Source organism: Pseudorasbora parva, chromosome 8, assembly GCF_024679245.1.
Source record: "Pseudorasbora parva isolate DD20220531a chromosome 8, ASM2467924v1, whole genome shotgun sequence".
NCBI lineage: Eukaryota > Metazoa > Chordata > Actinopteri > Cypriniformes > Gobionidae > Pseudorasbora > Pseudorasbora parva.
The window spans coordinates 44529794-44543521 of record NC_090179.1 but is presented as its reverse complement, the minus strand read 5'-3'; the positions used below and the strand labels follow the sequence as shown (position 1 = coordinate 44543521).

Here is a 13728-nt window from a genome sequence, read left to right as displayed (position 1 = left end):
AAAACTTGCTGTGTGTGTGTTTGCTGACAAAGCCTCCGCAAAGGGTGAAAGATGAATGGAAGGATAAATCTCTGAATTAACACAAGCAGAGAGAGAGAGAGAGGGGGAGAGAGAGAGATAGGGAGAGAGAGAGAGAGAGAGAGAAAGAGAGAGAGAGAGGGAGAGACTCAAACTATATTCAGAACATTGATCTGTTTGTTTCAGAAGCTTGACATGTCGATTTCTGACCCGACCGACGACATTAGGGGCGTGGCCATCTGTTTGACTGACCAATGACAGACAGGGGAAGGGTTTAAACACTCTGACTGCAGTGGCGTAGAAATTGAGTTTTTTTCTTTTTTTGTTAAAGCATTAATAGTTAATTTCCATACAAGTTAATGCTTGTTAGTGCTGGTTTAATTCTCGTCATCTGGGTTATTCTTCTTTTTTTTACTGTGCACCATTAAGATAAAAAAAAAAGCTTTTATTTTATTTCACTTTTTATTTCACTTTATTTTATTTTGCACCTATTGAGATTTTAATTATTTTGCTTTTATTTTATTTTGTGGCTATTAAAATATTATTTGTTATTTTGCTTTATGTTTTTCTTTTCTTTTATTGATAATTAATTTGCTTTATTTTATTTCACTTTTATTGAACTGTATTTATTTTATTTTGCACATGCTGCGATTTTAATTATTTTGTGCCTATTGAGATTTTATGTTGCTTTTATTTTATTGATAATTATTTTGCTTTATTTTATTTCACTTTTATTGAATTGTATTTGTTTTATTTAGCTCATATTGCGATTTTAATTATTTTGTGCCTATTGAGATTTTAATTATTATGTTGCTTTTATTTTATTTTTCACCTATTGAGAATTTTATTATTTAGCTTTTAAATAGATTTTTGTCATTGCGTATATCTCTGTTATTTTACTTTATTAGCCTTATTTTGCCGTTCCTCATTGTACGCAGATATGCTGCAAGAGCTTCTGTGGCACAAATATAGTCCTGTCAATTAAACCAGAGACACAAGGCTTGTTTGAGATGCGCCTTGCCTCGCCTGAAATAAAGGCGAGACTAGGCGGCTGCAGTGAGGGGAGGAGTGAAAAAAGAGCAGGCGAGCCGGACAGTTCTCTCCTCTCGTAGTGGATCAGACACCTGCGAGATCAGTTGCGGATATCGCGGGATTCACACTCGTGAGCTCTGTTGCTGATAAACTGGATGTAATGTCAGTTCTGTTGCTTTTATATGAAAATAAATATTATGAACAAGACACCCAAAGTTTTTGTTATTTATTTCCATTCGAAAGACCTGTTTATCAAGCATTTTTACTTTAATTACACACATGTTTTTATATATTTTTATTAATATGACAACAATCACATAACCCACAGAGAGATCGCACTCTCCGAGAGTTTAAGAATATTCACACATAATTTATTCACATAAAAACATGATATCAGAGTTTTAAAATCAAATATTTTTAAAAAAGAACTATACATCACGGTTGTTTAAACCAATGAGCATTAAGCTGTGTCGTCAGCAAGTCGTTTCCCATCATGCTTTTGGTCAGCGCAGTCGGTGGAGAGCAACTGCGCTCGACTGCAGAATCCGACACGTCCGCCTCGCCATCGCGAGAGATTTTTGACATACGTCGGCATGACATCAGAGCAAGGCGGACCGCCCTCGGACACATTTCTAACCGGCATGCATCTCGCGCTGATCACCGGTGATCGGTTCTGCGCAGATTTTGCTCATCTCAAACAAGCCTACAGCGAGAGCTTTAATTAGCTAATTGCCTCTTTAATCCAATCACCACACATATGTGAGCATGTCTGGACAGAGCTGTGTGTGAAATGAAGCGGTGAGGTCACTTCCTGTCTCACTGAGGACACTACTATGATGTCATAGTAAGGATTTCAAGGCAGTGTTCCGTTCCAAATGACCTGTCAATCAAATCTGGGTTCTATTGGCATCCAATATGACAATTCACCATGACGTCACAACAGTAATAAACGTTCTTCCGGGTGGCAAAAGCCGAAGCATTCCTATGGCAACGCTAGTAAATGGCTTGGAAATTCAGACATAGTTGACGTGATTATTGAGGGACTGATTAACTAATTCAGGAGATAGCAATACATGAAATGCCTAACCTTGCTCCAGTAGATGTTGTGCTAGTCTAATACCATCATTTTTAAATGAGCTTCAGCCTACCATTGAGTAGTTATTTTAGTGACTGTTGCTGTGTGACTTACAAAATGTTAGGCTATCGTAGATGGTCTATTTCCCTGTTATCTAACTAAAAAAGGCTATGATGGTTTTCTGTTGCTCTGAGTCGGATCAGATGGCACAGACGTGAGCTTCTGACGGTCAAAAGGATAGCATGCTGTAGACTAGCGCTACTCCGCTAACGTTAGGCATTCACTCAAACTAAACTGGCGGTGATGATGAAGCCAGTGTGGTCCACGCATCAATCATCCATCAGCCGACAGCTATGTTTTGCTTCTCCTATTTCTTCCATTGCCATTCGATCAGTAGCCTACATGACACTAGAAGTTCAGTCTCTTCCTACTTTTACTCCAGGCAGTGACTGGCAATGAGTTCGATCTTTAAAAGAGATCTAGAGTTTACTAATATTAGTCTCGAATTTCCCCAGCTGAAGATAACTATGCTCTGCTGTGATTTTGAAGATGGACCGTTTTGAGAATACTTCTCTGTAGCGCCACTTTTGGCGACGTCCACTCGCTTTAGCCTCCTCACCCACAGGATATATTCCGCTGGATATATTAACTTTTCTTTTTTAAGGAAATCGATACAATCCTACACCTTTTGCTGTATATCTGACGGCGCAACCCCAAACACAACACGTTTTCGTCATAGTTTCAACTTTAATCAACAACAATGTTCCTAACTACGTAACTGTTTACAGTAGCCTGCTGGATCTCTTCAGTTTGTCAGCAGAAGCCGCTCGCGTTCTGCCACCCGGAAGTATCTTATATTATTATATTGTATATCTTGGTGCCGATTGATTATAAACATTCTGAAATGCCGTATAAAATGAATTTATCATCCTGTCTCCCCGGCGATACATCACTCCCTCTGCTGTATTTGTTCAAATGACTGCAGTGCCTAGTAACTGATATGTGATGTACATTAAACATCATGTATGTTTTTTTTCCTCTCTATTTGTTATTGTTTTGTTTTTCTATCCACTATACACGCATGTATGTCTCTGATCACTTGCATTGTATAAGCTCCTATAATTTGTTAGTTTGCTATAATTTTTTTTCTCTTAAAAAAATAAATAATGATATATGCATTCATTAATTGTGTGTGTTTTTATCAGGGGTGGCAGAGCAGTTCGCCATCGCGGAGGCAAAGCTTCGTGCCTGGTCTTCAGTGGATGGTGACGAGTCTAACGATGATTCTTACGATGAAGATTTTCTACCTGCAAATGAGCCCGTTACACAGAGCACAGGTACACAAACACGTTCATAAAACACACTCTGAAATCTGATCGCTGATCAACGTCAGTGTTCAAACATACATGTGCACCTTTTCGTCTATATTGATGCATCAAGTTGCTATTAATTTCAATATTGTTAATGGATTTGGCATAGCATCTAATTAAATGTGCACTATGTAGTATTTTTGCAGTAAAACACCCAAAAACCACTAGGCCAGTGTTATATATTTTGTTCAGTTGAGTACCTACAATATCCCAAATGTTTCCAACTATTTGTAAATTGTGAGAAAATTGCTATTTTAACTAAAGACCGGGACGTGTCAGCATAGCGTCTGAGGGAGTCGCCTGTCAATCGCGTCATATCTGCGCTACCCTCGGTTTTATTCTGCAGAAGCGCTTTACTCTTAGCAGTGTGAACATGTCACAGCAGCGCCGGGCGAACGCACAGAGGAACGTCATTACACCATTTTAAACACACTTAAATGTTTCTAATATGATAAACAGAGCTGCTTTACCTTATAATCATGACCGGAAAAAGCGGAAGTGTGTGCGCCCAGCGACTGTGTCCCGTCATAATAAAAGTCCCGGTGTTCGCGAGCCGTGTGTGTGTAACAATCGCTCCAGCGGCCGTGCTCAGCTCCTCAACACTCGGTCCTGCTTTGCTTCACTACAGTAACGTTAATAACCGCATCCATCAACATGATTTCTGCCCGAGTCCTATTTTCCACCGGCTGTGAGGTGAAGACCACATGTCCCAAGATGCTGCGCTCACACTTGGCGTCATCAAACTACGCCTTTGTTTAGAATAGGCGCCCTCCAGTGGACGGAAACTTGCATAGTGCACCTTTAATATTCATGAGTTTTGTTTGTTGAATTCAAGGGTTAGTTCACCCAAAAATTAAAATGTGATGTTTATCTGCTGACCCCCAGTGCATCCAACATAAAAACCTTCATTTGTGTTCTACTGAAGAAACAAACACACCTACATCTTGGATGCCCTGTGGGTCAGCAGATAAACATCACATTCTCATTTTTGGGTGAACTATCCCTTTAAGGCTAATGGTGATGACCAATTTCTCTATTTTTCTTTTTCTCTGCAACTCAAACTAAACGCAGAAACGCAGCACAGACATCATTGTCCCAGTGCCCTACTTTCATCCCTGTCCCCCCTCCTTCCCCCTTCTCTGTAGTTTTGCTCTCTGGCGCTATTTGATATCCCAGCATTCATTTCTCCTGCAAGTTTAATGTGTTCAGCTGCAGCAGACCGTAGAGAGAAAGAGAGAGAGCGAGAGAGAGCGAGAGAGAGAGAGTGAGTGTGTGAGTGAAGGGAATAAAGTTGTACCACATCCAGCTTGTCTCTTTGTACAGCTACAGTTTGCAGGTTTACACCATGTTCGTGGTACGACACGTTTCCTGTGCCAATTAAAGGGTTACTTCACCCAAAAACCGACATCATTTACTCACCCTCATGTCACTCCAAACCCGTAAGACTTTCGTTCATCTTTGAAACACAAATGAAGATATTTTTATTATTTCTATCCCTCCACTGACAGTCCATGCAACTACTACTTTGACTTAAAAATCATAAAACGAGTCCATATACGAGCGGTTTAGTCCAGAATGAACCTTATTGGTTCTTGAGAAGCTCAAACGTGCTGCGTAACACCAGAATTAACCTCATTGGTTCTTGAGAAGCTCAAACGTGCTGCGTAACCCCAGAATTAACCTCATTGGTTCTTGAGAAGCTCAAACGTGCTGCGTAACACTAGAATGAACCTCATTGGTTCTTGAGGAGCTCAAACGTGCTGCGTAACACCAGAATGAACCTCATTGGTTCTCGCTGAAGCTCAAACGTGCTGCGTAACACCAGAATGAACCTCATTGGTTCTTGAGGAGCTCAACGTGCTGCGTAACACCACAATGAACCTCATTGGTTCTTGAGGAGCTCAAACGTGCTGCATAACACCAGAATGAACCTCATTGGTTCTCGCTGTAGCTCAAACGTGCTGCGTAACACCACAATGAACCTCATTGGTTCTTGAGGAGCTCAAACGTGCTGCGTAACACCAGAATGAACCTCATTGGTTCTCGCTGAAGCTCAAACGTGCTGCATAACACCAGAAGGAACCTCATTGGTTCTTGAGGAGCTCAAACGTGCTGCGTAACACCAGAATGAACCTCATTGGTTCTTGAGGAGCTCAAACGTGCTGCGTAACACCAGAATGAACCTCATTGGTTCTTGAGGAGCTCAAACCTGCTACGTAACACCAGAATGAACCTCATTGGTTCTTGAGGAGCTCAAACGTGCTGCATAACACCAGAATGAACCTCATTGGTTCTCGCTGAAGCTCAAACGTGCTGCGTAACACCAGAATGAACCTCATTGGTTCTTGAGAAGCTCAAACGTGCTGCGTAACACCAGAATGAACCACATTGGTTCTCGCTGAAGCTCAAACGTGCTGCGTAACATGAGAATGAACCTCATTGGTTCTTGAGGAGCTCAAACGTGCTGCGTAACACCAGAATGAACCTCATTGGTTCTTGAGAAGCTCAAACGTGCTGCGTAACATGAGAATGAACCTCATTGGTTCTTGAGGAGCTCAAACGTGCAGCGTAACACCAGAATGAACCTCATTGGTTCTTGAGAACCTCAAACGTGCTGCGTAACACCAGAATGAACCTCATTGGTTCTTAAGAACCTCAAACGTGCTGCGTAACACCAGAATGAACCTCATTGGTTCTTGAGAACCTCAAACGTGCTGCGTAACACCAGAATGAACCTCATTGGTTCTTGAGAACCTCAAACGTGCTGCGTAACACGAGAATGAACCTCATTGGTTCTTGAGGAGCTCAAACATGCAGCGTAACACCAGAATGAACCTCATTGGTTCTTGAGAACCTCAAACGTGCTGCGTAACACGAGAATGAACCTCATTGGTTCTTGAGAACCTCAAACGTGCTGCGTAACACCAGAATGAACCTCATTGGTTCTTGAGAACCTCAAACGTGCTGCGTAACACGAGAATGAACCTCATTGGTTCTTGAGAACCTCAAACGCGCTGCGTAACACCAGAATAAACCTAGATGGTTCTTCCAAAAGCTCAAATGTAGAAAAATTTGCACTAAACTGCTCAATTCATATGGATTAATTTTACAATCTCTTTATGACCGGAGACGTGTCAAAGTGGAAGTTGTGTGGACTGTCAATGGACGGACAGTAATCTCTCAGATTTCATTTAAACATCTTTATTTGTGGTTCAAAGATGAACTGAAGTCTGGTTTGGAATGAATTTGATATGAGGGGGGAAGCACGATCATTCGAATATACTCCAGTGTTTCTACTGATACAAAGTCATATGCTAATCAATGAAGTAACCCTTTAAAGGGTTAGTTCACCCAAATATTTAAATTATTTCATTAATTGCTCACCCTCATGTCGCTGGACACCCGTAAGACCTTCGTTCATCTTCAGAACACAAATGAAGATATTTTAGTGTAAAGCTGAGAAAGGCTTCAGAAAGGCCTCCATTGGCATTCAGTACATTCACACTCACAAGACCCATAAAGGCACTAAAGACGTCGATACAAAGACGTCGATACAAAAAATTGTTTTTGTGCGCCAAAAAAAATCCAAATAATGACTTTATCTGGCAAGTTATTGTCTTCCGTGTCGGTCTCGCTCCTCCTCTTCTGGGTCATGAACGGAGCTGAGTCATATTCTCACGCATGCGTCGAGTTCACGTCAATAGCTTGGTGGATAAAGTCGTTATTTAGATTTTTGTGCGCACAATAACTATTTTCGTCGCTTCGTAATATTATTGTCCAGCCGCTGTAGTGAGATGGGCTTTGTGTCGACGTCTTTAGTGCCTTTATGGGTCTTGTGAGTGTGAATGTACTGAATGCCAATGGAGGCCTTTCTGAAGCCTTTCTCAGCTTTACACTAAAATATCTTCATTTGTGTTCTGAAGAAGAACGGAGGTCTGAAGGGTGTCCAACGACATGAGGCGGAGTCATTAATTAAATCATTTTCATTTTTGGGTGAACTAACACTTTAAGTTGCTTCCCAATCAAAATATGTAAATGTTGATCCAAATATGTGCAGTGCTTTGATTCTGATGCACCTGTTTGTCTCCTCAGATCTGTCCTCGTACCCTCATTACCTGAGGGATCTCTTGCACACTCAGGTGTGTCAGGCTCACCTGCGGGGGCGTGGTCTGTGTGAGTCCGAGAGCGGGGTGGGAGCTGACCTTTCACCTCCTGTGGGGTCGCCGGGGTCGCCGTCAGACACGCTCTGCTCCAGCACGTACAGCTTGGACGAGAGACACCCGTTGCTCCGGGATTCTCCCGCCGCGGACCTCACCGCCAAGATTATCAGCGTTCTTCAGGGAGGGGAGGGGCTACTGTTGGCCCGACTACAGAGGGCGGGGCACCGACGAGGCCACTCCCCCTGTTGCTTGGAAACATATTCCGAGACATTCGAAGACGAGGACACGCCTTGTAAGGACTGTGGAGGCGGAGTCTGTTTCCCGCCGAAATATTCCGCGCGTAGAAAGGTGTCGGACGTGGCCTCGTCTGGAATCGTCTCGCTCGATGAGGAAGACGTCGACGCGGAGGAAGAAGAGCGAGAGGAACAGTGACGTCTCTCAGCCTGATGTGACGTGCATGTTTATTTTGGACTCCGCCCACTAATTTGCATTTTGCTCCGGGGCGTCAGTTGCTGTTTTTTCCGTTATCGACTTTTGAACGCGAGACTGAATATTTTTGTTTCTCACACTGTAAAAAAATTGTTGGTTTAACTTAAAAAAGTAAGTAACCTGGTTGTCTTAAAATTTTGAGTTTGTTGGAATTAAAAATTTGAGTTGATACAATGAAGGACATTGGTTTAATAAATAGAAACTCAAAATATTATTGTATGTGAACCACCTAAAGAATGTGATAAATCATGAAAATAGCACAAGTTTCACTGCGTCATCGCAAAATCTAAAAATATTTGAATAAAGGTTGTTGATTCACAAAAATGTTCATCGTATTAACTCAAATTTTTAATTTCAATTAACAAAAAATTTCAAGGCAACCAGGTAACTTTTTTTTTTAAATAATTTTTTACAGTGCAGGCTCACGACGAAAAAAATGCATCTTGACAAACTTAAAAATTATGAGGTTTCGTAAAAAAAAAAAAGGAGGATCATAAGACTGACGTCGACCTAATTATCGCTGCATGTATTGCAAGTGCCGAACTGAACTTATGAAAATCGTAACTATTTTGGATCCGGACGTCCAGTTGTTTAGCACGGTTTGTGGATTTGGCTGTTGTGTAACCTGCTCCTTGTGTGACGTCAGGCCCCATTGCATTCTGGGTCTTGATCACATGACGCCTGTTCCCTGGTCCCCAGTTGCATCTTTTGGGCATGGCTTGCTGATAACGTCAAACTCTCTCTATCTGATCTGTCACTGTCGCTCATGAAGCGACGCACGAATGCAGAATGTTTATACTGTGACAGAAAGATGTATTTCAAAACATAAAATTGCGTAAGAATACTGACGATCAAGTTATGCTGTTTTATATTATTATTATTATTATTATGATTATTGTTATAATTAGGTAACACTTTATTTGACAGTATCCTTGTTACACATGTACTTATTGTACAGTAAATTATGCATGATTACATGCTAAACCAAGCCCTTAACTTACAATAAGCACATGGTGTTCACTAACCCTTAACTGTCACCTCCCTTTAGAGAATAAACATGAAAATGCACTGTCCAAACTTTAATGGCTGTAATTCAAGAATGTATTGGAATATAAACCTAAGTTTGGTCTTGTTTGAAAGTTAACACTCGGCTGATTATTGCTTAAGTGAAAGCAATTCAAAATATGAAAAGGTTATGGAAGTTTAAATTAACTGTAAATTAAAAATACTGTAATATTTTTTATTTTATATAAAATATTTATTTTACAAACAAATTTTACTATAACATTACTATAAAATCAAAGCCATATGTCTAACCAAGTTGTGTTCCAAATTTAAAGTTGATATCACAAAAATTGATTTTGTTTTAGGTGCAGTACCAAAAATAGCCACCGGGTGTCATCCACATTATATTGATTGTTTTTTAAAATTTCTATCCAAAAATTTCTATCCAAATATCACTTCCATCACAAAACAGTCACCAAATACGGAACCTTGAGACTCTGACCTTTCCGACGATACGCGTTTTGTCAAGATTAGAAAAGATTTAGCTTATAAAGTAGTTAAAGTAAATGTTGTAATATGAAACAAGATGCCGCCCACTAGGGGGAGGAGCCTGCCAGAAGAAGTTCAAGTACCGTTTCCATGGTAACGCAACGTCCGATTTCAAAACGGTTTTCACAGGATGAATTTTGAGTTCGTAATCTTTCAAATGATACCAAATTTATGAGGATTACTAAAAAAGGCCAATAAAAAAAAAGAGCGCCAAGCGTCCCACCTGTGGGACGGTGACAGTTAAGGGGTTAATATTAATCAGTACTTGATACATTACATAAACTGTAAGAAGGACGCATTAAAATAAAGGGCTACCTGTTATTATTATTATTATTATATTTAATTTGATTGATATTCTTGAATGGAATGTTTTCTTTTTCACTGTTTGGTTTTCTTTTGAGAAGCGTTTTAAAGCATTATTGTCTTAAGACGAAGCCGATGAATGTGTAGGAGTTGATCCAGTGTTGTTGAGTCGATGTGTTTCTGAAGGAGAGTTGCTCTATTTTTGTACTGTGTGGTTATTGCAGTGAATTGCCTCTTTGGACTTAAGTGAGTAACGCTGTGGTTTGTTCACAAGATGCTTGTTGATTGCTTTATTTCTTTCTTTCTCTTTCTCTCTCTCCGTCTCTGAATTATCACTGTGTGATATTGTCTACATCAGGAAAAAATTATACTAATGTGAAAAAAAGAAACAAATGGCCCTTTTCTTTTATTTGTCTCTGGAGAGGGAGCTTGTGTGCTTTATAATTTTGTTACTGTCGCACGTCCTGGTTTTGTTCGTTGCGTTCGGTAAATGTCAAGCGCTCTCTCCTCTGTAAGGGCCACTTTTATTCTCAGACGTTCACTTGTTACCATGGAGATCCATGATTCACAAAGAAATTATGGCTACAGTCAATCAGACAATTCTGACAATCTAATTAGCCCACACACACACACACAGACACACACACAAACACACGCAGACAGACACACTCTCACACACACACACACACACACACACACACACACTCACTCAGACACACACACGTTTGTTTTTGTGAAATGTGGGGACATTCCATAGGCGTAATGGTTTAAATACCGTACAAACCGTATTTATCTATCACGCTACACTGCCCCTATCCCTAAACCGACCCATCACACACACACACACACACACACACACACACACACACACAGCCCCTAAACCTACCCATCACACACACACACACACACACACACACTGCCCCTAAACCTACCCATCACACACACACACACACACACACACACACACACACACACACACACACACACACACACTGCCCCTAAACCTACCCATCACACACACACACACACACACACACACACACACACACACACACACACACACATACACTGCCCCTAAACCTACCCATCATACACACAAACACACACACACACACACACACACAAACTGCCCCTAAACCTACCCATCATACACACACACACACACACACACACACACACACACACACACACACACACAAACTGCCCCTAAACCTACCCATCACAGGAAACATTCTGCATTTTTACTTTCTAAATAAACTCCTCCTGTGTGATTTATAAGCCTTTTGTAAAGTGGGGACATGGGTAATGTCCTCATATTTCACCCTCTCCTGTAATACCTGTGTCATACCCATGGCATTATACACATTTGTGTCCTCATATGTCACAAAAACATGCCCACACACACACACACAACGCCACATACATACACTTACACTCACTCAGACTCACTCACTCAGACACACACCCATACACACACACACACACACAGTTACACTCACTCAGACACACATAGTGAAGATGCATGTTTATTGCACTCCTGCCCTGAGGTGTGTGTGTGTGTGTGTGTGTGTGTGTGTGTGTGTGTGTGTGTGTGTGTGTGTGTGTGTGTGTGTGTGTGTGTGTGTGTGCCTTTCGTGTGTGTGTGTGTGCGTGTGTGTGCGCGTGTGTGTGTGTGCGCGTTGTGTGTGTGCGTGTGTGTGTGTGTGTGCGCGCGTGTGTGTGCGCGTGTGTGTGTGTGTGTGCGCGTGTGTGTGTGTGTTCCACTGAAGAAAGAAGATCATACGAGTTTGCAACAACATAAGGGTAAGAAAATTACAGAATTTGGGAACAATTCTTCCTTTGACTTAAACCCAAAGATCTCAATCCTCTCACTGAATAGATCTTTTTTTTTTTTTTCGCAGTTGCTGCAAATGATATTCAAATGCATGATCTAAAACTCATTACATCACTTCCCCCCCACGGCCCAGCCACTTCCTGTCTTATGCCACATACAGTGTTTCCATAGCAACAGCAGAGGACACAGCTGCTCCTTCTGCAGACAATAATAGTACCGGGGCAAGAATGACGGCCACGTTTGTTTTAATGCCGATATAGGAATTATTCTAGCTGATTGTAGTCTTAAATTGAGACATACAGACATGAATGATTCCTCACATCATTAACGTGAGCTAACAATGAACAGCTGTAATATTATCAACTAACGTTAACAAAGATTAATAATTATGTTAATGTTAAAGGCACAATATGTAAGATTTTTTGGATTAGCATATCCAAAAACCAGTAGAACAGTGTTATATATTTTGTTGACTTGTGTACATTATCCCAAATGTTTCCAAGAATGTTTATATCCAGAAAAATAAGCAATTTTAACCACGACACCTATCAATGACATCATACACACGTTACCCTCCAGTGTTATTATGTGGTAACCATGACAACACTAGCGCCGCTTTAATATCTGATGTGTTTTATTAGACACTGTTTGGATCATTGATGGTTTAAATCTGGTGTTGTTGATTTACCGCACAGAGTACCGTGTTTTACTGTGCCTAATATCGATCTCATAGATCTCATGTCTCATAGTAGCGCCGAGCGAACGCACAGAGTAGCATTATAACATGACTTTAACACACTCAGATGTGGGATATGATAAAACAGCGCTGCATTCCCAAACACACAAACACACACACACGTGAGCAGAAGAAGCGTAAGTGCTCGACTGACAAAATAAAACATCAAGACGCCTTTGTTTTGAATGAGCGACCTCTACTGGCGGAAAATTACATATTGTGCCTTTAATACATTAGCTAACCAATGGGAACTTACTGTAAAGTGTTTGTATTATAGTTTAAATTAATATTTGGAATTATTTGTTATATTATTTTTTTCATTTTAATCTAGCAGGAAAACAAATAAGTCGTTTGAAATGTTGTTTATCACGTTGCTGGGGTCCGGTAATACACCAGAGAGTGCAAACAGTCGGGTTTCTGAAGTAAAATCACTGAAAGTGATTTTTAATAAAAACGTATAAACCTTTTAAAGACTAAGAGCTACGAGGTTGCATATCAGTGGTATTTGCTTCTGTTGAAGCCGTCAGCCTGCTTTACTTCAACGTAGTTTTAAAAAGATCATATTTAACTGCGGAATTAGTGGTAAAAACTACATTACCCATGATGCTTTGCAGAAAAATGTCACCAGTCAGAGAGAAATAGGTTTTAGCCCCGCCCATAAAGCAAATGGCATAAGCGAGACGCTTAACATATGTTGTTTATACACACAATCAATATTGTTAAATGTCGTTTTCAACTCGATTATGTTGTTGGAAATGCTTCATAGTTCTTTCCCTCACTAAAGGGGTTTGTACCTTTAGCGTTTTTGTCAGATTTTCAAATACGTTTAAGTTAGCCTACAATGAAAGTGTGCAGTGTTACGATTGGCCTCGTAGCTGATGGCCTGGCTCATGAATAAAGTGGGCGGGCAATACTCTCGAAACTCCTTCGAACAGCATTGTGATTGTAGTGGTGAACTTTGCTCTTGTTTTTTATGGGATTGTTTCAAACCGATGGGAAGATCAATAGCATTGCAGGACTCGGTTATGTAACGCACTGCTCCATTTGCCAACAGGCTCTCACAGTCTGATTATGAATCATCCCTCCATTTCAAACACAACAAGCGTCCTACTGTTTTTCTGTTTCATCCTTCATTCGTTCTTTTTTCCCCTTAGCGT

The 13728-nt window shown here is 40.7% G+C and overlaps 1 protein-coding gene across 4 annotated transcripts in view; it reads left to right on the top strand.

The window, feature by feature from the left end:
* The window catches only part of fam131ab (family with sequence similarity 131 member Ab), a 43116-nt gene extending 34679 nt beyond the window's left edge, over positions 1-8437 (top strand). For all 4 annotated transcript variants that reach the window (XM_067451404.1, XM_067451401.1, XM_067451403.1 and 1 more), the window contains 2 exons: positions 3331-3462; positions 7588-8437. In XM_067451404.1, the coding sequence (XP_067307505.1) occupies positions 3331-3462; positions 7588-8087 (632 nt within the window). In that variant the 3' untranslated portion in view covers positions 8088-8437. The remainder of the gene's footprint in view (positions 1-3330; positions 3463-7587) is intronic.
* The last annotated feature ends 5291 nt before the right edge of the window (positions 8438-13728 follow it).